This window comes from Hypomesus nipponensis, chromosome 17 (genome assembly GCF_054491055.1).
Source record: "Hypomesus nipponensis isolate SF chromosome 17, ASM5449105v1, whole genome shotgun sequence".
In the NCBI taxonomy this organism is placed as follows: Eukaryota; Metazoa; Chordata; class Actinopteri; order Osmeriformes; family Osmeridae; genus Hypomesus; species Hypomesus nipponensis.
The window spans coordinates 19,890,004-19,916,853 of NC_140377.1; the positions used below are offsets into that span (position 1 = coordinate 19,890,004).

A 26,850-nucleotide genomic window follows, 5' to 3' on the forward strand; every position below is an offset into this window, starting at 1 on the left:
CTGTGAATTCTGCCTCTGCCCTCATTCTCTACTCTGACCCCCTTTCATGGCATGGCCCTCATTCCTCACACGCTCCGGTGGGGTGTCCCACAGGGGTGGGGTTAGCGAGCCAGCCCGGTGCCGCTGTCCCACAGGGCTGGGGTTAGCGTAAGGAATGAGGTCATCTCTTGTCCGGGCGGCAGCGACATGCCATCCTCTGTCCTGAGTCATCAGAGAGGTGTCATAGCTGCCAGATCTACCCGCTGGTAGCATGTAGCACTATGTGTCACTGTGCGTGTGAGCGAGCGAGCAACTGAAATAACATTGTGGCTCATCACAAAGAATAGTCTGAATGCTGCTGCTTTCGTCAATGGCCAGCCTTCTCGGATGTGGCCGCTTAGACAGTTAACACAGCTTTCGAGTCAATATTGATCAACGGAGAAGGTTCTAGAAAGTCTCTGTAAGTCGCTGAAAGGCTGAAAGGCTTTTTAAACATCCCCGAAGCCATCTCCGTCTGTATGGGGTCCCCCACTGTTCTGTAATTGCTCTCTTTCTCCTCCTCTCAGGAACCAAACCCATACAGCTCCCTTTTTTCCACTCGTTCTTTGACTCTGATTTTGTTCTGTCCATTTTTTTCCCTTCTTGTACCCGAATGTTCAGCTTGGAACAGGGAAACTCCCTGCATCCTTTCACTTGTGGTGTGTTAAAGAAGGAGTATGACTGCGCCGGCTTTGTGGTTTAAAAAAAAAAACCTTTCCCTCTCTTTCTTCTTCTCCTTTGAAAGGGGGACACAGGAGGACAAGTGTGAGGAATGGTCTTGTTCTGACTCCCCCATCCCTGACTCTGACTCCCCCATCCCTGACTCTGACTCCCCCATCCCTGACTCTGACTCCCCCATCCCTGACTCTGACTCCCCCATCCCTGACTCTGACTCCCCCATCCCTGACTCTGACTCCCCCATCCCTGACTCTGACTCCCCCATCCCTGACTCTGACACCCCCATCCCTGACTCTGACACCCCTATCCCTGACTCTGACTCCCCTATCCCTGACTCTGACTCCCCTATCCCTGACTCTGACTCCCCCATCCCTGACTCTGACTCCCCCATCCCAGACTCTGACTCCCCTATCCATGACTCTGACTCCCCCATCCCTGACTCTGACACCCCTATCCCTGACTCTGACTCCCCCATCCCTAACTCATGCATGGGGAGCTGACTCCAAAGCAAAGCTCTGATACCAGTTTGTGTATATTGAGGGCATGGTCTCTCCATGACCTCACCCCACCCCCTCTTTCCAGAGGGGGAACACAGTACTGCTTCTGCCTTTGAAGTCTGGGCTCTCCATCACCCCGGCTAGACCCTCTCTGAGCTACGTGTCAGTTATGGATAATGTACAGTAGTGGAACAGGCCTGTTCTAAATCAAAGGCGTTTTTCCCAATAACCCTCATATCTCGTTTGGTTTTATTGCCCGCCTGTTACCGAGCTCTATTTGAAACATGTGGGCCGGAGTTGTTGGTATCTCCTTCCTAGAGCCATGTCCACCTCTCTCTCTCTCTCTCTCTCTCTCTCTCTCTCTCTCTCTCTCTCTCTCTCTCTCTCTATATCTATCTATCTATCTATCTATCTATCTATCTATCTATCTATCTATCTATCTCTCTCTCTCTCTCTCTCTCTCTCTCTCTCTCTCTCTCTCTCTCTCTCTCTCTCTCTCTCTCTCTATCTCTATCTCTATCTCTATCTCTATCTCTATCTCTATCTCTATCTCTCTCTCTCTCTCTCTTTCTCTCTCCCCCTCTCGCTCTCTCTCTCTCTCTCTCTCTCTCTCTGTCTCTTTCTCTCTTTCTCTCTCCCCCTCTCCCCCTCTCTCTCTCTCTCTCTCTCTCTCTCTTTCTCTCTCTGTCACCCTCTCGGTTACAGTAACAGTCTGGATGCCGCCCCCCTCCCTCTCTGTCTTCTGAGCTCTCAGAAACCGTGGTTGCCTAGCCGACCGAGCCGTCGCCAGGCCCCAGAGTGCTCCCAGGCTGTCAGCAGGAGCAGGGCTTGGACTGCGGATTACTATGGGCTGGGGTCGTTTCCGCGGCTCGTTTGTTTGTGTTTGACATGTTTGGGGCTGACACAGCAGGGTTCAGTGGGCCTGTTCCAGACAGGGCAGGCTCCCTGTCCCTGACCCAGCCAGAGGCCTGGGGAGCCTGCCTCCAACAGCCCTCATTTCTGCCTCACTCTGACCCAGCCAGAGGCCGGAGGAGGCTGCCTCCATACCCCCTCGTCCTGCCTGGGAGCTACACTGCACAATGTAGGCTGTAGTGTGTGTGCTAGGGGATGTAGGAAGAGGCGAAGGGAATGTCGGTGGAGAGATGGAAGAAAGGCGAAAGGAGAGCGAGAGGCAGAGGGGAGCAAAGGGGGAAAAGCGAGAGGACAGGGAAAAGGTGGAGGGACGGTGAGAGAGGCATGGGGCAGGGAGAGTAGCAGAGAGTACGGGGAGGTGAGAGGAGGGAGGGAAGGGAGACTCGCGGGGAGAGGACGAGAGGAGACGCGAGTGCTGAAGAGAGACGGCGAAAGCGGGGAAGAGCAAGGAGAGGGGGGGCGGCTGTCATTGTGCCTCACAATGGGGTCTTTGTGTGCTCTGGAGAGGGGGCCGGTGGGTCGTTTGGAGGCCCGGCCTATGGGGCTCTTCGGTGGGAGAAGGGGGCCTTGGCGTGGGGTAGAGAGGAGGAGAGGATGGCGAGGGGAGCAGAGGAGGAGAGTAGAGTGGAGACCAGGGAAGGAGGAGAAGGGAGCTGCAGGGAGGAAGGAGGAGACGAGTGGAGGAGATGGGAGGAGGAGAACGAGGTGGGAACAGCAGAGCAGATAAGGGGTATTAAACTGGCCCATCATGGCCAGATTGACAGGACAGGTGGTGAATGTCAGGAGGTAGACAGAAGGAATGGAGGGGTCCTTCAGGGGGATGTGTGTGTGTGTCTGTGTGTGTGTGTGCCTGTGTGTGTGTGTGTCTGTGTGTCTGTGTGTCTGTGTGTGTGTGTGTGTCAGGAGCCATCTCTCTAAAGGACTGGTTGTAGATGGCCGAGGGTTTGTGACAAATGGTAGGGCAAAGTTTGCAGACAGATGCTCACACACACACACACACACACACACACATACATACATACATTGGCAGATGCGTTTCTAATGGCAGACAGCTGTGGGGTTCAGGCAGTATAACATCATATTTCAGTCGGCGGCTTGTTTCATCCCCTTCTGTCTTACTAGTGGGAGTCTCCTGTACAAACACACACACACACAAACCAGTTTACATACACACACCCCTGTCCCTATCCTCTTCCAACTAAAGAGAATGCATGTGGGTATAGGAACAGTGAGGACCGTGGGGGTGTGTGTGTGTGTGCGTGTGTGGGTGTGTGTGTGTGTGCCTCTGTGTGTATGAATAGTCCTCGTAATTAAGTGCAAAGACGGAGTCTTCTAGATAAACCTCTCTAGATGAAGGGAGCCTGCTCACACACTCTCTTGCTGTTCTTGGTGCTCACACACACACACACACACACACACACACACACACACACACACACACACACACACACACACACACACACTGAAAACACACATCCTCAAATTCCCACAGTTTCTCCCAGTGGTCCGTCCAGAGCAGGAGTTTGGCATGAAGACTTGGGAGATGTCGTGTAACATAGCATATTACCTTAGCCTTCATCTTGATGGGCATGTCATGTAGCATAGCATATTAGCTTAGCCTTCATCTTGATGGGCATGTCATGTAGCATAGCATATTAGCTTAGCCTCCATCCTGATGGACATGTCATGTAGCATAGCATATTAGCTTAGCCTTCATGTTGATGGGCATGTCATGTAGCATAGCACATTAGATTAGCCTTCATCCTGGCAGGCCCACATCTCTGAGATGTTATCTCTTTAACTGGGGACCATGTCTTTCTTCTGGGTGGTCAAACCACCCTACTAAAACACCCACTCACACATTCCAGGCTGATGTCCAGCAGGGGCTCCAGTTGTGATAGGGTGGTTCTAAAGGTATGTGTATGTGTGTGTGTGTGTGTGTGTGTGTGTTCCACCCTGTCATCTGTCTTCAAGTGTTTTCATTAGTCACACATAGCTGGGATAGCAGGAGGGGAAACTGGCAGATACTGTTACCTGAGAAGGTCCTCTCACCCTGGGAGTGGCCACAGTCTGGAGGGCACACACACACACATACACACACACACACACTCACACACACACACACCCACACGAATACACACATATTAACAAATCTTCTCTCTGTTTAACTGAACCCCACATCTTGCCTGGCTTCCAGTGAGGCAGCAGAGCTTAGCAGAGTGACTTGCGAGGTGCCAGCAACCCCACTGACACACACACACACACTCACACACACACACACACACACACACACACTCAAACACACACACACACCCCATCCTGCAGGATTATAGCTGGCCTAGCCATCACAAAGAGCCACTGTGGACCAAACAACAGGCCGACCAAAGACTGCCATCTGCAATCTATTACATTGGCAAATACTTTCCACTATATATCCCACTCTCTCCTCTCATTGGCTCAGAGGCGACACCCAATGGGATAAAATAAAGAGGCTAATTTTAGACCTTGTGTGAATGTGTGTCTCTCTGTGTGTGTTTTCCTATGTTATGAGTAGCATTGTGGGCTTATCTGTGCCTTGGCCTGTTAATCATCTGGAGACACATCACAGTAGAGCCACAAACACCTCAGCAAACACACACACACACACATAAACTCACGACACACACACACACACACATACACATTTACATTTACATTTATTCATTTAGCAGACGCTTTTATCCAAAGCGACTTCCAAGAGAGAGCTTTACAAAAGAGCATAGGTCACTGAACATAACAACGAGATAGTCCCAAACATTGCAAGCAGCCAAAACATGAAGCATACATTGTGAAAAAGCTAAACAAGTGCCAAAAGGGAAGACCCATAAGAGCATGTAGTTATACAAGTTACAAATAAAACAACATGAACCACAAAAGTGCAGGACTGTACCTGTAAAAGAACAATCAACAGTAAAATATTACACAGCAAGTACAAGACTTAACTTCGTTATATCTAACCTACAATAGCAACAAGTCACTCAATAAGAGTCGTAGTGATCCTGGAGGAGACTAACAAATCCAGCCAAGCATTCTTAAGTGCCGTTGTACTCCCGGAACAAGTGCGTCTTGAGCCTTTTCTTGAAGGTGGGGAGACAGTCAGTGTCCCTGATGGAGGTGGGGAGCTGGTTCCACCATTGGGGCGCCAGGCAGGAGAAGAGCTTGTGTTGGGACCGGGCAGTCTTGAGCGGTGGGACCACCAGGCGGTTGTCTGAAGAAGACCGTAGGTGACGGGTGGGGGTGTAAGGTTGCAGGAGAGACTTGATGTAGATGGGTGCAGTCCCGTTCACTGCTCGGAAGGTCAGTACCAGGGTCTTGAATCTGATACGGGCGTTGATGGGTAGCCAGTGGAGGGAGATGAGGAGCGGGGTAACATGGGAGCGTCTGGGTAGATTGTAGACCAGGCGGGCCGCTGCATTCTGAATCCTCTGAAGAGGGCGGGTTGCACATGCTGGGAGACCAGCGAGCAGCGAGTTGCAGTAGTCCAACTTGGAGAGGACCAGTGCTTGGACTAGCAGCTGGGTGGAGTGCTCAGACAGGTATCTCCTGATCTTTCGGATGTTGTAGAGGGTGAATCTACAAGACCGGGAGACTGCGGCGATGTGGGCCGTGAAGGAGAGCTCGTCATCCATTGTAACCCCAAGGTTCCTGGCAGAGGAACACACACACGAGTGGATGACTGTGGAGAGGAGAACGTATGTAAGCTGTGTGGGTTGCATGGAGGAGAGCCCTGGTGAGTCCGTGTCGCGTCTGGACATTCCTCCACAGAGACGAACGTGTCTCTAATGAGGTCTGAACGCAGCCCAAACAGAACAGGGTGGTTCTCCCTCGACTGGGGCTGTTGAGTGTGTGCGCGCGTCCATGCGTGTGTGAACTGGACACTGGGTTTTGCCTGGCACGACCAATATGCTCAGTCAACCAAAAGGAACATTGAGTCTCACTTTGCCACACTGCGAGTGCCACTGTGTGTGTGTGTTTGGCAGAGGTCTCTGTGTGGTCTGCTCCATACTCGCTAGCATCTGTTAGGTAAACAGACTTCAGCTCAACTCGGACCCCTGCTTGGACCCCTGCTTGGACCCCTGCTTGGACCCCTGCTTGGACCCCTGCTTGGACCCCTGCTTGGACCCCTTGCTCAGGGGGAACACAGTATTGCTTCTGCCTTTGAAGTCTGGGCTCTCCATCACCCCGGCTAGACCCTCTCTGAGCTACGTGTCAGTTATGGATAATGTACAGTAGTGGAACAGGCCTGTTCTAAATCAAAGGCGTTTTTCCCAATAACCCTCATATCTCGTTTGGTTTTATTGCGCGCCCGTTACCGAGCTCTATTTGAAACATGTGGGCCGGAGTTGTTGGTATCTCCTTTCTAGATCCATGTCCACCTCTCTCTCTCTCTCTCTGTCTCTCTCTGCCTCTCTCTCTCTCTCTCTCTCTCTCTCTCTCTCTCTCTCTCTCTCTCTCTCAACACTCCCTTCTCTTCCCTCCCCTCTTTCTTCCCATGGCTCTCACAGACCTTTCTCATTTCGCCCCCGCGTCAGAGGCATGACAAAAATGTGCTTTGTGTGAGGCTGCAGGGTGAAAAAGGTGCCAAAATGGCTGCCTGATATGTGGAGGTTCTGTAGCGACAGCAACATTGTTTGGCATGAGCAGCAAAAATCCTGGTCTGTTCACTGAGTCTAGCACTAGCGTTTGAATGGGAAAGCCACTGATAGGAGTGAGATTGACTGTGTGTGTGTGTGCGCGTGTGCGTGTGCGGAGGTTAACTGGAGGTGTGGGCGGCAGGAAACCGCTGTAGGTGTGAGGGATGAGAACGACTTCCTTCCTTTCCTCACCAGTGTGTGTTGCTCTCACACTCAGGACAGTTCACCAGTTGCTTCTAGAACAAACAAGGAGTCGGACTAGACTCACGTATCTACCTGTCTGTGCTCTGTCCCTCTGACCATTGTCTGTGTGTGTCTGTGTGTGTGTGTGTGTGTGTGTGTGTACTACCAGTGTCACCCGGCCCACTGATTATATGAGTCCTATCTCACCACACCCACACCCTGACCTACTCTGGGTCCAGTGTCTAGTCTGCATTCTGGCACTGGGTTCGTAATGGGGGGCGGGGGCAGGCTTACCCCTCCCCCTCTCACTTACCCTCCCGACCCAGTTAAACCCCCTCTTCTATCGCCTCCTCAACCCCACCTTCCTCGCTGCCCGTCTGCCCCCCCGCACCTCCGCCCTCACCAGCTGCCCTGTGCCAGGAAACAGGAAACCGGACCTCCCTCTGTGACATCACTGGAATGTTCCACGCCCCAGGGTCCCAACGTTAGCGGCCAGCATCCCCCCCCCCCCCAACCGCACGGTACGGTCAGAGATGATGACTGACTGAATCTGTGGGTACAAGCTGCTTTTGGTCTGGTGACAGAGGCCGGGGGAGGGAGGGGGGGCCGGGGTAGGGGCAGGGACAAGGGCAGAGGGAGAGACAGAGGCAGGGCCAGTGGTAGAGGCAGGGGAAATGAGTCCTTTTGTTAGGTCAGGATCATGATTCACACCAATGATATTCAGTAGGCCTAGTCGGTAACTCTCTAGCCTTAAGCTATAAGTATTCTCTAAGTACCAGCACTTGAGGGCTCAATATGCATTACCTAACCTCCCTTCTGGTGAACAAAGATTAGGATTGTGACGGGCCATAGGATGTAAGACTGACCCTCTGACCCTTTCCTCAGCCAGCGCTCCACAGCGCTGGTCTGCTCGTGTTATCGTAACGGCACAGAAGCTTGGACGTGACAGTTACACACTCCAGGTGCACAAGGGCCTGTTCACATCTAATTGTGTGTTTACCGGTTCACTCGTCTGGGAATGTGGCGTAAGTGTGTGTGTGTGTGTGTGTGAGGCCTATTGGGCTGGGTTCCATGTGCCTCAGCATTCAACAATAGCAAAGAGAAAAACCCAGACATAACAGCAACCTCACACCCGAATATGAACACACACAAACACACACACACACACACATACATACACACACACACACACACACACACACGCACACACACACACACACACACACACACACACACACACACACACACACACACGCACACACACACACACACATACACACACACGCACACACACACACACACACGCACACACACACACACACACTCAAGCCTTTGTTCCTGCAGCTTTTTAAGTAGTCCTGGATTCTGGCTCATTCTGGCTCTCTATGAGTAAACAGGCCGGGGTCTTTATATGACTCTGCTCTAATGAGCTACCATAATAGATTCTCCATGCCCCCTGCTTCTGCTCTGCGTGTGTGTGTGTGTGTTGCAAAGAGTGGTTCTCTCACCGTGCACGGCGAAGGTTATATGGAGTCAGATCTCCGGCCATTGCTCTGGATTTCAGATGTGTGGAAAGCGGTTGCCACGGCGCTAGAATTGACACTGCGTTCGCTGCAGTTTTTTGACGAGTGCTTTTACGAAGGGGAGGGGAGAAATACAGACGTGGAAAGAAATGTGTTACATCCCGTTTCCAAGTGGCGAGGTGCTGTTGAGACGGTCCCCTAAGGTCAATCCGATTTTTTACCCGCTCCACCCGCTCCCCCGGGTCCCCCCCCCCCCATCCCCCTGAGCCTCACCCCCAACCTCAACAGAATTGTATATCCACAAACTCTCTTAGTCTGAATAAAAGCCTTCTTTACCCAGGTGTTTTTGGGGGAAGTTCGAGCCAGGTGGAGAAGGATGCCGAGTCTGCTGTTTGGGAGGGTGGGGGGTTAGGGGATTGGGGGTGGAAGAGGACAATGGTGAGATTGAAGGGGGGCGGGGGGGGGGCAATAAGGGACGTGTTCTGGAATTTGAGGAATGGCTGCTATAATCCGTCCGGGGGAGAAATGATTTGAGTGGCAAACGGAACCCCACAGAGCAAGAACCGCATTTCGAGTGTTGTGTTTCCAGGGGGACGGAGCAGTGTGTGTGTGTGAGTGAGGGGCTACCAGCGTCATAGCTCTGGTCTGGAAGGACTTTTCTTCGTCTGTGTGACGTGTGAAATATGAAGAGAGAATCAGGTGAACCCTTAAAAAGAGGGGGCGTGATGAGAAGAGTGTGTGTGTGTGTGCGTGTGTGTGTGTGAGTGTATAGGCGTGTGAACTTTGACTGTGACATTCCTCCGTCATTCCTTTTTTCCCTCCGCGTCAGCCCCGGCGCAAGGGACGACCCAGGTGTCAATCACCTGTCAAGCCCCGCCTCCATTCCAGAGTTCCACAGTCAGCCCCCCCCCCCCACCATCACTCTGCCCTTCTCTTGCCTTCCACCCAGCTCAACAGACCTACACAGGGTCAACAGCCCTCCATCCCTCCCCATACATGGAGATATGGGTCGCTTGTTTGCGGCTCCGGCGGCCATTTTAGATTGAGTGACTGAGGTGGATGACTCAGCAGTTGAGGTCATGTGTTTTCCAGACTGGCTGACCGACTGCACGTGACCAGCGGCCATTTTGAGATGGATCGTTCTCTCATGTTAATGTCTCGGTAATCAAGCTGAGCTGATGGAAGCAAGATGTCGATGTTGCGATGTTGAGTCCCTCTCTATGCATATTTGGTTAGGTAATATGTTACATACGTGTACACCCACGCTCTCTCTCTCTCTCTGTAGCGTGCTCAGGTTTGGAGGAATCCTTCCTTTGGGATCTGGCGTGGATCACGGCTGGGTAGCTGTGAGGGCCTATCTCAGTCAGAGGGTTGTTGGTTTAGGTGGCGAGGTCGTGATGGCTGGAGCTCCGAAAACAAATGAAAATAAAAAAGGCCTCCAAAATGACTTTGACCTGGAGTTTGGCTCATCGTCAAGGAAACAGGGCCAACCTGGGTCACAGCTCATCGATCACCCCTACTGTTTTGCTATTCTCATCTGACTTGCGTTTTATGTGTCTGAGTGTGTGTGCGTGTGGGTGTATCAATGACGCGTGTATGGGAACTGGCCGAGACGAGGCAAAGGTTGTCTGTCGTCTATGAGGAAAAACAGACCTATTCTTTCACTTCCTTTCTTTTGGTCTCCCCCAGTCTCTCAGCCTTGCGCTGGAAGACGACAGTGCAGCTTTTATGTGTGACCAGGCCCTCTCCAGTCCTGAGTTAAGTAGATAGGACACCAGTTAGAGGGCCACAGTGATTACTCACAGTCTGCCGGCGACAGGGCCCCTTCCCACTGGCCCGGCTAGGAGCAGGCCCGGCTATAGAGAGAAGGCCCCTGCCTGCTAGCTGCAGCGGTTCAGGCCGTGCTTCTGCAAGGAGTTAGTTCAGGGGTGGGAAGAGAGCCGGTCCTTCAGTGTTGTCAGAAGAAGAAGAATTCTCACTGATTTCTCTCTGTCCTTGGTTGACCCGGTCCCCCCTCTCTTCTCTGTATTCTTTTTCTCTCTTTTCCTCTATTTTTCTCTCTCTCTTTCTCTCTGTCTCTCTCCCTCTCTCTTTCTCTCTGTCTCTCTCTCTCTCTCCCTCTCTCTCTCTCTCTGTCTGTCTGTCTGTCTGTCTGTCTGTCTCTCTCTCTCTCTCTCTCTCTCTCTCTCTCTCTCTCTCTCTCTCTCTCTCTCTCTCTCTCTCTCTCTCTACCCCCCCCTCGCTCTCTCTCTGTCTCTCTGTCTCTCTCTCAGTCTATCTCTCCCCCCTCTCTCTCTCTCTCTCTCTCTGTCTCTCTCTCTGTCTCTCCCTCTCGCTCAGTCATCTTTTCTCCTTCACAGTTCTTCATAGTTTCAAGCTGTCCCGGGGACATAACCTGCTGCGTCAGCAGGCAGTCACGCTCTGCTCTGGAGACGCCCGCCAAACGCGCTGTGTCCTCTCTCTCTCTCTGTCTCCGTGGCAACGCCGCCGCGGTTTCCCCCCCGTGGCAGGCCAAAGTCCCCTCACAGGGCCACCCGAGCGAGCTGAAGCTGATCTGATTCTCTTGCAGAGCAGAGTCGGGACCGGTCACACGCACAGACCCCATGAGAGCCACATACCTCAGGCCCCTGCCCCCTCCTCCCTGCATGTTTTGCGACGACCGTGTCACTGTGTCATGTCAGCTATGTCACCCTCCCCTTAGAACTCGTGATGTCACCACTCAGGCTTTCTGGATTTTCTAGGGCTCTCTGAAGTTGTTTATCTGACATGGTTTTGTACACAAGCTTTTGACCGGTAATGAATTCATGTGCTCATTTATTGATTCTGAAGTGTTGCATTCAGGAAATGTATCGAGGAATCTCAAGAGTATGGAAACGTGACTCAGAGCACGTGCATTACAGAAACAACTACTATGGCAGTATGTGTCAGTGAAGACTGATTAAGACTCCCTTAAACTCTCTTACCCAGAGACCCCTACCGGTGTTGACACACCGTCACCCAGGGTAACAGCTTCTAACCCCCCCCCCCTTCTCCTCTCATGCTTTGTTTTCCAGTGTTGACGATCGTGTCACTGTGTCACGTAAGCTATGTCACCTGCCCCCTAGTACTCACAATGTCACCACTCTCAAGCTGTTTGTTGCACATTAATTCATCCATTTAATCATTTATTCCTTTCTTTCTTTCTTTCTTCCTTCCTTCATTCACACACCCACCCACTCACCCCCTCACTCACTCACATTCATTATTTCACTCGTTTATAATTTGCATTCATTCAGATTTAAATTTTTCTTCCATTCATCATTTTATTTATTCATAATCATTCGCACAAGTTACACATGGGTATATTTGTTTCATGGTGTGGGCTATCATACAGGGGCTCCCACACTCAGCACTTTGTAGAAAGCTGTTGTTGTTCATGAAGAGGGAATAGTGAGGTGGTGACGCAGCAACTACAGAGCAGCTTTCTGTTGGAGGGTTTGGAGAGAAGGACTGGGGAAGTAGGTGCTGAGTCATAGACAGAGAGAGAGAGAGAGCGAGAGAAAGAGAGATCTGGCGGACTGGGCAAAGAGAGGTGGAAGGGAGAATCATGATGACAGCCGCTGAGACAATGTCCTGTTGTGCGACGCGAGGTCGAGATCTGTAGCGTCAACAGATAACGACACTGCCGACTGAATATTTTGGGGATGCAGAAAAGCTGTTATGTTGCTTCTTACAGAGCACGTGCACACACCACACACACGGTACATTAAGTGTAATACTCGTTTAACCTCATTCCTTTCAGTGGATTAAACAGTTGCCTGGCATTGAAGAGGAAGATAACTTGCCAATTGGGCTGCTTTCAGTTTATAGTCCCTGTAAATAGGAAACAAAGTAGGTTGTGTTTTAGTTCCTTTTTACCATTGGGGATAGATGTGTTTAAAATTGGGGCACAATCTTTGATGGCCTACATGTCCCAGAAAGCCCAGTGTACTATACCAAACAAGGCAATTCCCTGCGGATCATGGTCTTTGTAGTTTTCCCTTGCTACCTTCGGAGGACAGAACATTGGCAGGTATAATCTGGTCACCTGGACCTAAATCCCCTTGAAATGAAAGGTGTGTGTGTGTGTGTGTGTGAATGTGTGTGTGTATGTGGGTGCTATCATCTCTGTCAGACACCCTAAGGCCGAGCTCTAGATACTTTATGGCTAGACTCTACCATAGATGATCACTCTGTGTTCGACTCTCTGTGTTTTCTCAGGATGCAAACCTCCATGTCCTGTGAGATTCCTGAAGATTCCTGTCGCAGTGATGACTCTCATTGCCCGCAACTAACGCTGTTTTCTCTCTTGCTCTCTGCAGATCGTGAGGACCAATCAATCCTTTGCACGTGAGTGTTTCATTTGCGGTCCACCCTATCATACACCTACAGTCTCACTTTGTCCCACTGCGACATGTCCATGAGAGAAAGCGAGCTAGCTAGCCAGTGAGGTGTTCGCACAGTGGCATGTCCTACAGGTTTGTTCCTAATCTTCATTCCCAGCAGTTTTAAAGTAAGAAAGCCTCCAAATTCCATGGAGGTGGTGTTTCCAAAGCTAACACCAGAGCCCATTTCAATATGACAGATCACTGTTCCACGGCTCCCCTCTGTATCCAGAGGTTTCAGCCAGGCTGCTTGCCAGCAGGTCTGTCTACCCTGCTGAGCTTCTCTTAATGGAGAGTTTCGAAAAAGCTTTAAAACATTTTTTTTAGGGGGGTCTTTGTTCTACTTGATCCGGAGCAGAGCAGGGTTATAAGTGAGGTCTGGTGCTTTGCCCTAAAACCTCCTTTCCAGTAATCTGCTGCCACTCCGACAGTCGAGGCTGCCAGACACTGTGGTGAGGAGATCCAGACAATACCCAGCAGCGGGGAGACTGGCGAGTTTCCGGAACTCTGCCCTCTGCTGGTAGCGACGGCTTGGTCCAGATCCCTTGGTGGTTGTGATGAGTTGTTCACCTGTTACGTGGGCCAGGGCAGTCAGCCTATCACAGAGTTGCCAGGTAGAGGCCCCTGGTGGGGGCTAGGGCCAGGGTCTGCTGGGGGCTAGGGCCAGGGTCTGCTGGATGCCCACAGTCTCCCTGCCTAGCTACTAAACAAGACAGGGAACGGCCTATAAGGTTCTGGACCCTTGCTGAGGAATCTCTCACTTGCCGGTGTGGAAGTTCATAAAGAACACCCTGCCTCTATTCCACATGGCCCCAATACAGGAGGGGGTGGGGGGATTGGGATGAGTGAGAGTATGCCCCCTACCCCCATTTTGCTTGGAAAATTAGAATAGCAGGATGTTTTAAAGACGCTCCAGAACTTTCTGTCGACATTACACAGGGATCACTCTCATTGACTTGGTACATAACCCCATTAAAGCAGCATTCTGACTGGAGAGCTCAGCTAATAGCTGACTGTGCTAAACCCACAGGCATGTGGCTGTGTGCTGCTGGGGTTGGGCTGGACCGGGAGCCTGGTCCCTCTGGGCCCTGGCAGGGCTGTGGACGACCGTGCCTGAACAGAACTGTCATTAGAGTGGGTCCAAAAAATGAGGCTAGAAAACCCTGGAACCCAGCCCACAGAACCACAGAACCTCAGAACCTCAGAGTTAAAAACAGACAGACAAGAACAGCAAGCAGCATTAGAGAGAAGAGAACCGGCTCTGTCAAGGGTTCAAGGCTTGGGAACAGAGTAGCACAGAACAGAATATAACACGAATAATGATGAAGTGCAGTCTGAGTCTATCTGGGCTCTCCAGAGCAGAACACAATAGAAACGCATAGAATAGAATAGAATGGTACACCAGTAAGTCAAAGAGATACTGCAGTCATTCAATACCTCCACTGTAGTATAGCTGACTTGATGAAGAGCTTTACCTTTTGGTTTGCAAAATCCTTTTGGCTAAGCGGTTAGGTGTGACTGTCTTTATGGCTTGCCTGTCCTGTGTAAACCTCCAGGCACATAGTCCCTGTTTCTCCCTGGTCACCTCAACAGCTTCTCAATTAGCAGACAGCTGACAGTGGGTAGTCATTGTTCTTCAGTCATTTTATGAGACCCGTTGGCAACAGATTAGGCCTTGTTTGCTCTCTCTCTGCTTTGTTTATGGCCTTCTTTCTCACCCTCTCTCTCTCTCCCTCTCCGTCCCTCTCTCTCTCTCTCTCTCTCTCTCTCTCTCTCAACCGTCTATCTTTTATCTATTTTGGCTCTGTCCCTGCCCTCAGAGGTGAGTCAGGAGCAGGGAAGACCGAGAACACCAAGAAGGTCATCCAGTATCTGGCCCATGTCGCCTCGTCACACAAAGGACGCAAAGACCACAACATTCCTGTAAGTGCTCCATCTCCCCCCCCTCCCCCCCCCCCCCCCTTCCCCCCTCACTCCCTGTTTCTCCTTAACACCCCTCTTCCTCGCCCCCTCTTTCCCCCCTCTCCCTCGGTTCCTCTCAACCTCAGTTTTACCTACATAACATTACCCTTGTCATGAGTCATGACACACATATATATATATATGTATATATATATATACATATATATATATATATATGTGTGTGTATTCTAGTGTGTTTATCTACAATGCTATGAGCCAGTTGCTACAATATCATCTCCGCTCAGTCTTCTGTCTAGAGCTCACATGAACATAAATGGTGACCGCTCCTTTCTCTAGTTCTGTGAAGACGAAACGTTGGCACACGTGATGTTAGCATTATCAACCAGCCAGTCTGCTTATGGCTTGTGTGGCGTTTGGTAGTGAAAAGCTATTCTTTAAACGTTAGCACACATGATGTTAGCATTATCAACCAGCCAGTCTGCTTATGGCTTGTGTCCGACACAAGCGCAGTGGATCTAATACTTGCATTTGTTCAACAGCCAGAATCTCCCAAAGCCATGAAGCTCCAGGCAAGTTTTTCTTTTGCTTTCTAAAAACATGCTCCGTTTTGTGTAATGTGTGTTGTTTCTTCTGCATGTCTCCCTCTGCTATCTGCTCTGGGTTATTTTAATTTTATTGAGGTTGTATTTGTTCATGTTGGGCCCCCCCAAAAAAAATATGTTACACATGTTGACTTTGTGTTGGCGCGTTTGCTATCATCTCAGTTGAGCATCGGTTGTATCAAGTGGGGCAACAGCCAAGAATGTCAAAAAACATGCACACTGCCTGCAGCCCAATCAGATACAAATCTGTGATATCACTTTCAATGTTTTGATCATTTTTTGAGAGCTAACTTCCTGCATGAAGCCTACTGTTTGTGGGAGCCCCCTTAGTGGCCTGTCTGAACCATGTGGTTCTGGGTACACACAGGCTGACGTATAGTCTCTGGACTGTACATGTGTTACTCTGTGTCCCCCACCATGATGTAAGTGCTACGTTTGTTATAAAAATGACTTGCACTTTCTATCCATACACATTGCTTGGATATTCTAGTCTTTGGAGTTCCTTATCGAAGGCTGTGGCAGTCTGATAGCCAGCTCAATAGCTTGGGGTGTCTGCTTGTGTCTCATGCTCCGTAGTACCCTTGCATGAGCAACGCCTTCCTGTCTGTCTTCCGGCCCACACCCACCTCCACTCTGTTTACTGAACCCGAACCGGAGGGGTTCTCCGTCATGATAGGTATCACTGAAGCAGATGCAGTCGAATCAAATAAACAATGCTGTGTACACAGGTGATGTGTGTTATGAGTGTGTGTGTGTGTGTGTAACCTTGTACGTGCAGCTCAGTGCCAGATGACACACTGCGCTGCCCCTGTGCCTGATCCCTGCGGCTCAGGTGGAGCCCTCAGGATGTGATGGATGGTTCTAGGGTGGGTGCTAATGAGTGCAGGGGACAGACTCTGCTGCAGTCTTGCTGCAGGCCAAATAACTGAAAGTGGGCCAGAACCCTCTCCCTCTCTCTCTCTCTCTCTCTCTCTCTCTCTCTCTCTCTCTCTCTCTCTCTCTCTCTCTCTCGCTCTCTCGCTCCCCCCTCTCTCCCTCTCTCTCGTTCCCCCCTCTCCCTCTCTCTCTATCGCTCCCTCTCTCCCTCTCTCTCTTTCTCTCTCTCCGACTCTCTATCTCTCCCGCTCACTCTCTCTCTCTGTCTCTCTCTCTCTCTCTCTGTCTCTCTCTCTGTCTCTCTCTCTCTCTCTCTGTCTCTCTCTCTTTCCCTCTCCCTCCCTCTCTCTCTTCTTCTTTCCCTACCTCTCTCTCTCTCTCTCTCTCTCTCTCTCTCTCTCTCTCTCTAAGCTCATCATGGCCCACATTTCTGTGATTGGACCTGGCTGGTCCGCACTGCCTCAGAACCTAAGCCAGCAGCTCAGAACTCGGTCCCAGTGAGAAGCCAGGCCTCGCTGTCCGGGTGCCCTCCCAGGCTGAAACCAGGTCGATAGACAGGCGGTTCTGGGGGACGGTTATTTCTGTCCTGCCCACACTGCCATCCAGTGTGTGTGTGTGTGTGTGTGTAGAGGGGTGCAGACATGGGTGGTGGTGGTTGTGAAATGTCCCAACCACCCGAGTCGTGTTTTTTGGGGGCAAACGCCGCCTCTGTCACGACCGTGGACTCTTCCGGAAGCAGCAGGGCGCGTTCGGTCTGGCGCTGGGGCAGGGCATCGTCATGACGACCACAGGAATGTTTACTATGAGGGGGGAAGGTTGTGTGTGGTAGCCCCACAAAGCTCCCACGCAGCTGGGTAGGAAGAGCTGCCTCTCTCCCTTCTGGCCCATCTCCCGCCTCCCTGCTTGTGGTGATTGGTGGTTTTACAAACTCTGTGGAACAGTTTACTTGGCCATGCCATACCTGTCCAGTAGGTTGCACTCCCAAGATGCCTTCAATCCTCACATAACTGATCACCAAGGCTGATGTTTAGTCTCTGGACTGTACATGTGTTACTCTGTGGCCCCCACCATGATGTAAGCGAGGTCCTACCTCCAAACAGGCGAAGGTGCCTGGTTCACAGTCTCTCTCTCCCCCCACCTCTCTCTCTCTCTCCAGGGCGAGCTGGAACGGCAGCTCCTACAGGCCAATCCCATCCTGGAGTCCTTCGGCAACGCCAAGACCGTCAAAAATGACAACTCGTCACGTTTTGTACGTTTACTCTCTGGATTCTACTGCATGACTATGCTGTTTCTAGGATGTAGCTGCACGTTATGCAGGTGGCTAGGCCCACCGTGGGCTCGGAAGCGATCACGGCGTGGAATGTTGGTGGTATCCTCCCTTTCAAGAGATCCTGTTCTGGATCTACAATGTACACAGACCCAAAGAGCTCTCAGGTCATGGAATAGTTACTGACTTGCAGAGGAAACATGGATGATGAAGTGTACTGTAAACACACACACACACACCTCATCCCCTCACCATGCCTGCAGCCACAGGCATGCCTCAGATACCGTACCTTCAGTTCAGAGCTTCAGAAAACACATGGCCTCTTCCTCACTTAGACGTGGGGACCAGCTGCGCCGTGCAGGCAGGATGTTTCGTGAAATGGAAAATGACTTGAGTAGAAACAGACCACCCCTCCTTGCCCTCCACCATATACACACACACACACGCATGCACACTCGGCCCAGACCTGATAAGTAGAGGACATGTGCTGTCTGTGTGAGGTGTGTGTGTGTGTGAGGTGTGTGTGTGTGTCTGTGAGGTGTGTGTGTGTGTGTGAGGTGTGTGTGTGTGTCTGTGAGGTGTGTGCGCGTGTGTGTGAGGTGTGTGTGTGTGTGGACCCATAAGATCTCACACTCGGCCGTCTAGGTCTCTCTGACAAGTGTTCTGGTTCTGCATCACACAGGGCAAGTTCATCCGGGTCAACTTCGACGTGGCCGGCTACATCGTTGGAGCAAACATCGAAACCTGTATCCTGGGAGAGCCTGCGGAGGAGGACAGGAGGGAGGGGGGGGGAGGTGAGGTGAGGTGGAGGAGGAGAGGTGAAGAAAAAGAGGGAGAGAGAGAGGAGAGAGAGAGAGAGAGAGAGAGAGAGAGAGAGAGAGAGAGAGAGAGAGAGAGAGAGAGAGAGAGAGAGAGAGAGAGAGAGAGAGAGAGAGAGAGAGAGAGAGAGAGAGAGAGAGAGAGAGAGGGAGAACAGATAGAAGCAGTACAGAAAGAGAAGTTGGAGACCCAGTATAGGTCAAAAGAAAAGGGTTGGAAGAGGAGAGAGAGAAAGAGAGAGAGATTGATGGAGAGACGGAGGAGCGAAGGCCCCTCCAGAGTGTGGAGGCTGAACTTAGCTGCGGTTTGGCTCCAGGGCTTTCCATGGTTTTCTGCTCACCACAAGAATGCTCGTCCTCTCCACCGAGCGCCTGGCCCTGCCAGAGCGCTCCCACATCGATTCAGGCAGCGCTTCATCTTTATTCATGTTTATTTGATTTGTTTAGTGAGCAGCAGAGTCTTTGGCTGCAGCTCCGGGGCGACGATCTGTCCCTGATCAGTCCTTACGCTCGTCGGACCAGTACACGGTTGCATCTCTCAGGAATATCGCCTTTTTTATTCCAGACCTGGAGTTTGAGAAAGTTTGATTTCGAAAAACGGTGAAATGGCCGGTTTATTTGCATTCTTCGTCGCTAAGGGGCTGATACTGTTGCTCTGGAAACACTGACTACAGCGGCTCGAAATCTTCCCCGTAAAACTAGACCACAGTTGGAGTCTGGTCACATATAAACTGTGAAGAATGACGCCCTGTTCCCAGTCAGAAGAGAGTAGAAACTCATGAGCATGGATAATATCGATGCTGCATGATCATTCCCAGTATCCATAGAAGGATGCATTGTCAGATATATCTAAGAAGGTAACATAACATGGAAAGAGATTGTCGTCCCGGTTGGAATGGTCTAGAACCTCCCCTGGAGGAGGGCTGTGCTCCATTTGGCCTTGACCCCTTCACCCCCAGACCTGCTGGAGAAGTCCAGAGCCATCCGCCAGGCCAAAGACGAGAGGACCTTCCACATCTTCTACCAGCTGCTGGCTGGGGCCGGGGAGCACCTCAAATGTGAGTGGCTCCACCAGGGCTTCAGTGCCCACTCTGTTATCAGTGCTTTGACCGAGACTGTCATGGTCTAGTCGATGATTTCACCATGGATGTTATTGCCATTCTCTTCTCTTACTAATCTGTTCCCGTTCTTTCGTTCTCTCTCTCTCTCCCCCCCTCTCCCTCTCTCTCCTCTCCTCCCCCCCCCCCTCTCCTCGTCTCCCAGCCGATCTGCTCCTGGAGGGCTTCAACAGCTACCACTTCCTGTCCAACGGGAACATCCCCATCCCGGGCCAGCAGGACAAGGACAACTTCCAGGAGACCATGGAGGCCATGCACATCATGAGCTTCTCCCACGAAGAGATCGTCTGTGAGTACGAGCCCACGCACACGCTCACGCTAACCCGCATGAAAACACACGCGCACGGACACGCACGTTGTAGCCTCTCGAATGGTTCTCTGGCCCTGTGTTGCTGCAGGCATGCTGAAGGTGGTTTCGGCAGTGTTGCAGTTTGGGAACATTGTCTTCAAGAAGGAGAGGAACACCGACCAAGCCTCCATGCCAGAGAACACATGTAAGCCTGTAGACCCCCCCCCCCCCACACAGACACACACACATTAGCTCTGGCCTGTCCATCATCTTTATGGACGGTCAGAGTGTGGGTCCTCATGCCCCCTGCCCTTCCTCCCCTACCCCTCCCTCCCCCCTCCAGCGGCCCAGAAGCTGTGCCACCTCCTGGGCATGAACGTGATGGAATTCACCAGGGCCATCCTCTCCCCCAGGATCAAGGTGGGCCGGGACTACGTCCAGAAGGCCCAGACCAAAGAACAGGTGGGACCTGAACACATAACATAGATGTTGAAGCACTTATACAGTAAACATATATGCGGGTTGAACCTACTGTGAAAGTTGGCCCATGACCAAGTTTAGACCTTGTTCTTGACCAGATCTGACCCGGGTCTGACCCTGGTCTTGCCCAGTCCTGACCCAGCTCTGACTGTTCTTCCCCAGGCTGACTTTGCGGTGGAGGCCCTGGCCAAGGCCACGTACGAGCGCCTGTTCCGCTGGCTGGTGCACCGCATCAACAAGGCCCTGGACAGGACCAAGCGCCAGGGAGCCTCCTTCATCGGCATCCTGGACATCGCTGGCTTTGAGATCTTCCAGGTAGACTGAGATCCTGTCTGGTGGCGGCTTCACGCAACCACCATACACTTAGCACACACAGAAATCATGAAGCATTGTTGGGGGATGTGTATAGCTAAGGGGTCGAACAATATGCCTTAGTATCAAGGGATCGCTGGTTCAAATCCCTCTTCCTACATGTGACTTTGGATAAAAAGTATCTGCTAAATGAACACATGATTGAAAAATGTTTTTAGAGCACTTGATCGTGTCTCGATCGATAAGTCTCCTCTCTCTCCTCCCCCAGCTGAACTCGTTTGAGCAGATGTGCATCAACTACACCAACGAGAAACTGCAGCAGCTGTTCAACCACACCATGTTCGTCCTGGAGCAGGAGGAGTACCAGAGGGAGGGCATCGAGTGGAGCTTCATCGACTTCGGCCTGGACCTGCAGCCCTGCATCGACCTCATTGAGAGGCCGGTGAGTGAGGGTGTGCCTCTGCGTGGGTCTTGGTTTAAACACCCTTGTGGGGAAGAAAATGTCCTCACAAGTATAGTGAAACATGAAAAACCTTTGCTTGCCTTTTGCTGGGCTCCATAACTTGAAATGTTTTTTTTCATTAGGTTTGAGGGGTTTAGGGTTAGGGTTAGAACTAGTGTAAGGGTTATAATGACATCAGGGACCAGTGGTTAGAGATAACATAATTGTGAAAGGGAGTGAATGGTCGGGTCCCACTAGGATAGGAAAATCAAACTAGTGTTTGTGTGTGTGTGTGTGCTGGCACAGTAGACTACTTGATGTCAAAACACAACCACACTCACACGCCAGAAACCTCAACATTCATGTTTTGTGTCCTCATCTGTGTGTGTGTGTGTGTGTGTGTGTGTGTGTGTGTGTGCAGACTAACCCCCCAGGAGTGCTGGCCCTGCTGGATGAGGAGTGTTGGTTCCCCAAGGCCACAGACAAGACCTTCATAGACAAGGTGCTCCAGGAGCAGGGCACACACCCCAAGTTCCAGAAGCCTCGCCAGCTCAAGGACAAGGCCGACTTCTGCATCATCCACTACGCCGGCAAGGTACGTGCTAACGACGACGGGCTGCTCTGTGCGGACGTAGACTCTGGCTCTGTGACTCCAGCTCTCCTCCCCGTCTGAATCTGGGTGCTATTATTTATCGGGAACCACTAGATGGATCTCCATCACTCCATCCTGTGACAGCAGCTGTGATAGTGGACCAAAACAAGAAATAAAGTGGTGTCCCTAAATCTAACATGATTATTGTAGCCCAGGGTGTAATCGAAATAAATGAGGCCAATCAAAATCTTTTCTAACCTTAGCCCTCAATAGTGCGACACTGAGGCTAGCTGCTGTGTTCGGTGTTCTTCACACACAATCTGAGGTCCTCCATTATACTCCAGGAAGGATTTTACAGTTCACCGCTGACCTTACAGCCTCCTTCAGCATAGAGGCAAAAACACAACTTCTGACATCAGAATGGCGACCAGCGCCTGGAGCCTTCAGATGTTGTCCGGTTCTCTGTATCCTCCCCGTTCTCCCTCGGAACCGTGTTGTCGGCAGGTGTTGACGTGCGTCGTCTTGGCAGCGGCCTGTCTGGCACGACGCGGCTCGCGAGGCTACATACCTCCTCCAGGGTTGGAGAGAACAGGTCATCGGCGCAGCACAAAAGCCCAGTTGTTCTGTCTGGAGGAGATCTCCATCTGGATCCCATTCTGGCGAGGTTCTGTAGGCCCCGTTGCGTAACAGAGGAGGTCCGGACTTTCACCTCGGCGTGGTGGTCTACCATCTGGACTGAGGCTGCCTGCAAGCATTCCTCAGCAGAGCGGAGCTCTCCCCCCCCCACTTGAAAGCTAATATGATTCCACACATAGCGACAGATCGACAGGGGTCTTAATTCGATTTACCTCAGAGGACTGAGTGACGCATTGACCTGCATGTCATCATGTCACTCAGAAGTGAGTCGTTTATTCTGGCTTCCTCGGCCTGTGTGGATCTCCATGTGTTTCCTATATCGTCCTGGGTGTTTCATTCAGTTCAGGACCAGGTGATGACCCAGGCATAGTACATCCGTAATATTCCGGAAAGTATCGATCAAATAGGTTGTTTTCGAAGGCTTCTCATTCAGTGGTTGTTGGTCACTGAGGTCCTCTTCTTCCTCAACCTCTTCCTCTTCCTACCTTTCCTCCTCTTCCTCCCCAGGTGGACTACAAGGCAGACGAGTGGCTGATGAAGAACATGGACCCGCTGAACGACAACGTGGCCACGCTGCTGCACCAGTCAGCAGACAAGTTTGTGGGGGAACTCTGGAAGGACGGTGAGTCCAGCATCCTCTGTCATTTCTGGATGCCTAGGTCAAAGGTTTGGGCCTGGGCCTGGGCCTGGGTTTGGCCTGGTTCTGGTTCTGGTTCTGGGTCTCAGTGAGTCTATCTGTCTGGCCTGGTCCAGGTCAGCCCCAACTCCTGCTTCTCTGTGGCCAGAGCAAAGTTTGCCAGTCCAAACAACCTGGCTTGATGAGCTAAACCAGAACCAGAATACTTCCTATCCTTGTAAATGAGGACAGTCTTAGTTTCCTTGTTATGTCCTGACACACCAGACTTGTACGATCAAAGAGAGAAGGGGTGAGTCTCATAATGAAGTTATTAGAACTTTACATAATGTTTACACAAAGAACCAATGGACAGGAAATGATTTAGTAATCCCTGTTTTCTTTAATATATCCATTAATTACTTCATGGTTTGGGTAACCCAATGCACAGCGTGCCTAACATGACAAGTTTTTCTCTCTGTGCTTTGTCTGTGCGCATGGAATATTCTACTTGAGCAAGTACTGTTGCTAACAACATGAGTCTCTCTCTGTGAAAATGTACACAACTAATCAGGGCTTGTGTGGGTGTGTATGTGATAGTGTGTGATATATTTGGGACTGCATGATAAGTGTGTGTGTGTGTGCGTGTTCATTTGAGTGTGTGCGTGTATGCGTTTGTGTGTACATGTGTGTGTGTGCGTTGGTGCGTGTGTGTACGAGCCCGCCTGTGCTGCTCTACCAGGCAATGTTGCCGCCCCTCAAACTCTCCCTCTCTCTCTCTCTCTTTCTCTCTATCTGTCTCTCTGGCTCTTTCTGGACTGTAGACATTCAGACGTTTCAGAGAGCGTCTTTCTATGACAATGTGTCTGATCTCCATGAGGCACCTGCAGGTGAATGTCCTGCCTGCCTGTCTGTCTGTCTGTCTGTCTGTCTGTTTGTCAACCTGTCTGTCTGTCTGTCTGCCTGTCTGTCTGTCAACCTGTCTGTCTGTCTGTCTGTTTGTCAACCTGTCTGTCTGTCTGCCTGTCTGTCTGTCAACCTGTCAACCTGTCTGTCTGTCTGTCTGTCTGTCTGTCTGTCTAACAGTCACACACTGTCTGCGCTGCTGCTGCTGCACCTGGGCTGTGGTGTCTGTCTTCCAGCTCTGTCTGCCAGCCTGACCTCTGCACCCCTGTGCCCACCCCCTCCACAGCTGTCTGTCTGTCTGTCTGTCTGTCTGTTCTCCTAAACACCCCCCTGGACATAAGTACACCGTTTATGGACACAAGTTATTAAACAGCATTTCTGTACAAACTGTCTCTCTCAGCACTTAGCCCTCGCCTGCTCCCTCAATATCCTCAGTTCATTACTGCAGTATGAGCTGTTGGAAAGGTTCGCTGTTTATCATAGGTTTGTAGATGTGCCCATTGTTGTGCCGGCACATTAGGTGTCGATACGGTACGAAAAACGACGCCAATGCCTCTTTCTCGGCGTCAGCTATTTCAAGTCAACAGCACAATGTGCAAACCCAAGCACGGTGTAAGAACTCTGTCTGTTTCCAACATTCAGCACTGCCCTGTGAAGTGACATCAGCTTGGCTAATAGAGACTATCCTCCTAAACCAGCTCATATAGAGAACCTTCTAGCAGGTCGGTAAAGATGATTTAAGGCAGCACTTACTGTACTTCGCTGGAACCTGTCATGTCTTTGGCGTGGTATGGGGCAGCTTTTCGGGGATGTGGAGCGCTGCCAGAAACCTGCACGCCAGATATTTAATCTCTGCTTAGTGTGATTAATCTTATTTTATTAAAAAAAGGAAAGATAAACAGTGAAAGGAGGTAAGCAGGGATGAAAAAGCAGTCGGTTGTCATTCCAACTGGGAAAGCTAAAAAGGGCCTAAGCAATGGGTGCGCGATAACAATAAGCTTTAGAATAGTGTCGGAATGGTATTAAACGTACTCCGCTGAATTTGATGTTCTTTAGATCTGGGTTCTAGTCTGTTCTTCAGTCAGTTGACTTTGGTGTTTTGTTTCCTGGCAAGGTTTCGTCTGCAAGCTGGAGTAACATAATATATGATATCCAGATGGAGGAAATGTTTTCTTCAGATTCCAGTTGTATGGAATTTGATATGTCTGTTTTAGCCATATTAGGATCAGGCTTACTACGTGGTTTGGGCCCAGGACTCATGTTCCGGTGAGTCTGAAAGGCGATCAGACAAACTGAGAACCAGATGCTTACTGAAGGCTACCTACAGGGGGCAGAGGACCTTATCTCACCTTCTGTTATCTTAGATCGGAGCAATTAAGTTGGGATCTGGAGGTATCAGAACAACAGGATTTATTTTAGTAAAAAACAGAAGAGTTTTGTTCCCCATAAACATGTTGCATAAGCTAACAAGGCCCTCTGAGAGTTGTTTATCAACACAGACACCCCAGTGCCAGTAGAATGTCAATTTAGAATGTTTGGAGTTTGCCAATACTTTTCAGCCAATTATGTTCCATCAGTCCTGTTCCATCCGATCGCCTTCGGCAAGGCATTCCTTCCTCCTTTTGTCCTTTTGTGAAACTACCGTCAATAAAACTAGAGGAGGAAGTGCAGGTGTTGAGACAAGAGTTGAGGGCGCTGTAGCTCAAATATGTTTTTTGTGTTGCTCAGAATGAAGCCTCAAGAATGGAAGAATTGTTTGTGTCAATGTCTGTTGTTGTTCCTTTGCTCTGCTTTTTGGCCCATATAGTCATAGTCATAGTCAAAGAACGACCGTCTATGTTCTACCCACTCTGGCTGTCAGTCATGTCGTTGTTTCGCCTGATTGGCTTAGACCTCCCGCTCATCTGCCTTGGCCATACCCTGCTGGCCTCTGCTGCCGCTTGATTGGTCAGTTTGTTCACGTGTAGACGGCGGCTCGGGCCATGATTAGGGCTCTAGTCCCAGAGTAGGATGTGTGTGTTCAAAGGAGGTCCATTGGAGGTCAGGAGTCAGTAAACTGAGTTGTACCTGCTGAAAGTCCAGAGGTGGGCTGGATCTCGCTGTTCTCAGTGGTGACAGAGGAAACCTGCTGTTCGATGGAACAGTATGGCCAATGGGCGACCTCCTTTGACAACGCATCTAGTCTTGGATCAGAGTGTACCCGGCTGCGTTCGGCCTGTCCTATCTCACAGCGCTCTCACACAAACCACCGCCCCTGGTTTCTCCCCCTCCTGTCTCTCGTCTCTCTCCAGTGGACCGCATCGTGGGTCTGGACCAGGTGGCGGGGATGAACGAGACGGCGTTCGGGGCGGCGTACAAGACCAAGAAGGGCATGTTCCGCACGGTGGGCCAGCTGTACAAGGAGTCCCTCACCAAGCTCATGGCCACGCTCAGGAACACCAACCCCAACTTCGTCCGTTGCATCATCCCCAACCACGAGAAGAGGGTGAGGGCTCCCTGGGCCTCATCCATATTGTTCAGCTGTGCTGTGCCACAGGCGTTAACTACCTCCTACCGGCTGTGCTCCTTCTGTCATCCATAAACAGCTGTGTCAGTTGAATATGCTATGTAAAGGTTTTTTCAACTCACTTCAACTTTTTCTTTCTTTCTCTCTCTTTCTCTCTCTCTTTCTCTTTCTCCCCCCCTCCCCCCTCCCTCCCTCCCCCCCTTCTACACCCAGGCTGGTAAGCTGGATCCGCATCTGGTTCTGGACCAGCTGAGGTGTAATGGAGTTCTAGAGGGCATCCGGATCTGCAGGCAGGGCTTCCCCAACCGGATCATCTTCCAGGAGTTCAGGCAGAGGTACTGGTTCTGTAGGAGCCCTCATCCCATGTTGGACCCCCTGGGTTTCACACGCCTGTCTGGCACCTGATGATCATGTTCACAGGCTGGTTATCAAACCCAAACTATTTTGATGCCATTTCCTGTTTTCAGACAGTTAGAGAAGGACGGAAGGCCAATCTGTCAGTCATGTCTCCTCCACCTGCACACTAGGATCGCTTCAGCCCTGGGAAGTCGTTTCAGTGTAGTTGTCGGTCAGGGAACAGTAG

The 26,850-nt window shown here is 51.0% G+C and overlaps 1 protein-coding gene across 1 annotated transcript in view; it reads left to right on the forward strand.

Annotated features, from left to right (window-relative positions):
• LOC146253928 (myosin-10-like) overlaps positions 1-26,850 on the forward strand; it is a 47,536-nt gene that overhangs the window by 9,368 nt on the left and 11,318 nt on the right. The window contains exons 4-18 of the mRNA XM_084676843.1: positions 12,825-12,852; positions 14,708-14,810; positions 15,350-15,379; positions 17,445-17,537; positions 18,238-18,301; positions 19,333-19,431; positions 19,637-19,780; positions 19,890-19,985; positions 20,124-20,242; positions 20,423-20,575; positions 20,841-21,014; positions 21,436-21,609; positions 22,750-22,864; positions 26,053-26,246; positions 26,481-26,602. Coding sequence (XP_084532969.1) covers positions 12,825-12,852; positions 14,708-14,810; positions 15,350-15,379; positions 17,445-17,537; positions 18,238-18,301; positions 19,333-19,431; positions 19,637-19,780; positions 19,890-19,985; positions 20,124-20,242; positions 20,423-20,575; positions 20,841-21,014; positions 21,436-21,609; positions 22,750-22,864; positions 26,053-26,246; positions 26,481-26,602 — 1,708 coding nt within the window. The remainder of the gene's footprint in view (positions 1-12,824; positions 12,853-14,707; positions 14,811-15,349; positions 15,380-17,444; positions 17,538-18,237; positions 18,302-19,332; positions 19,432-19,636; positions 19,781-19,889; positions 19,986-20,123; positions 20,243-20,422; positions 20,576-20,840; positions 21,015-21,435; positions 21,610-22,749; positions 22,865-26,052; positions 26,247-26,480; positions 26,603-26,850) is intronic.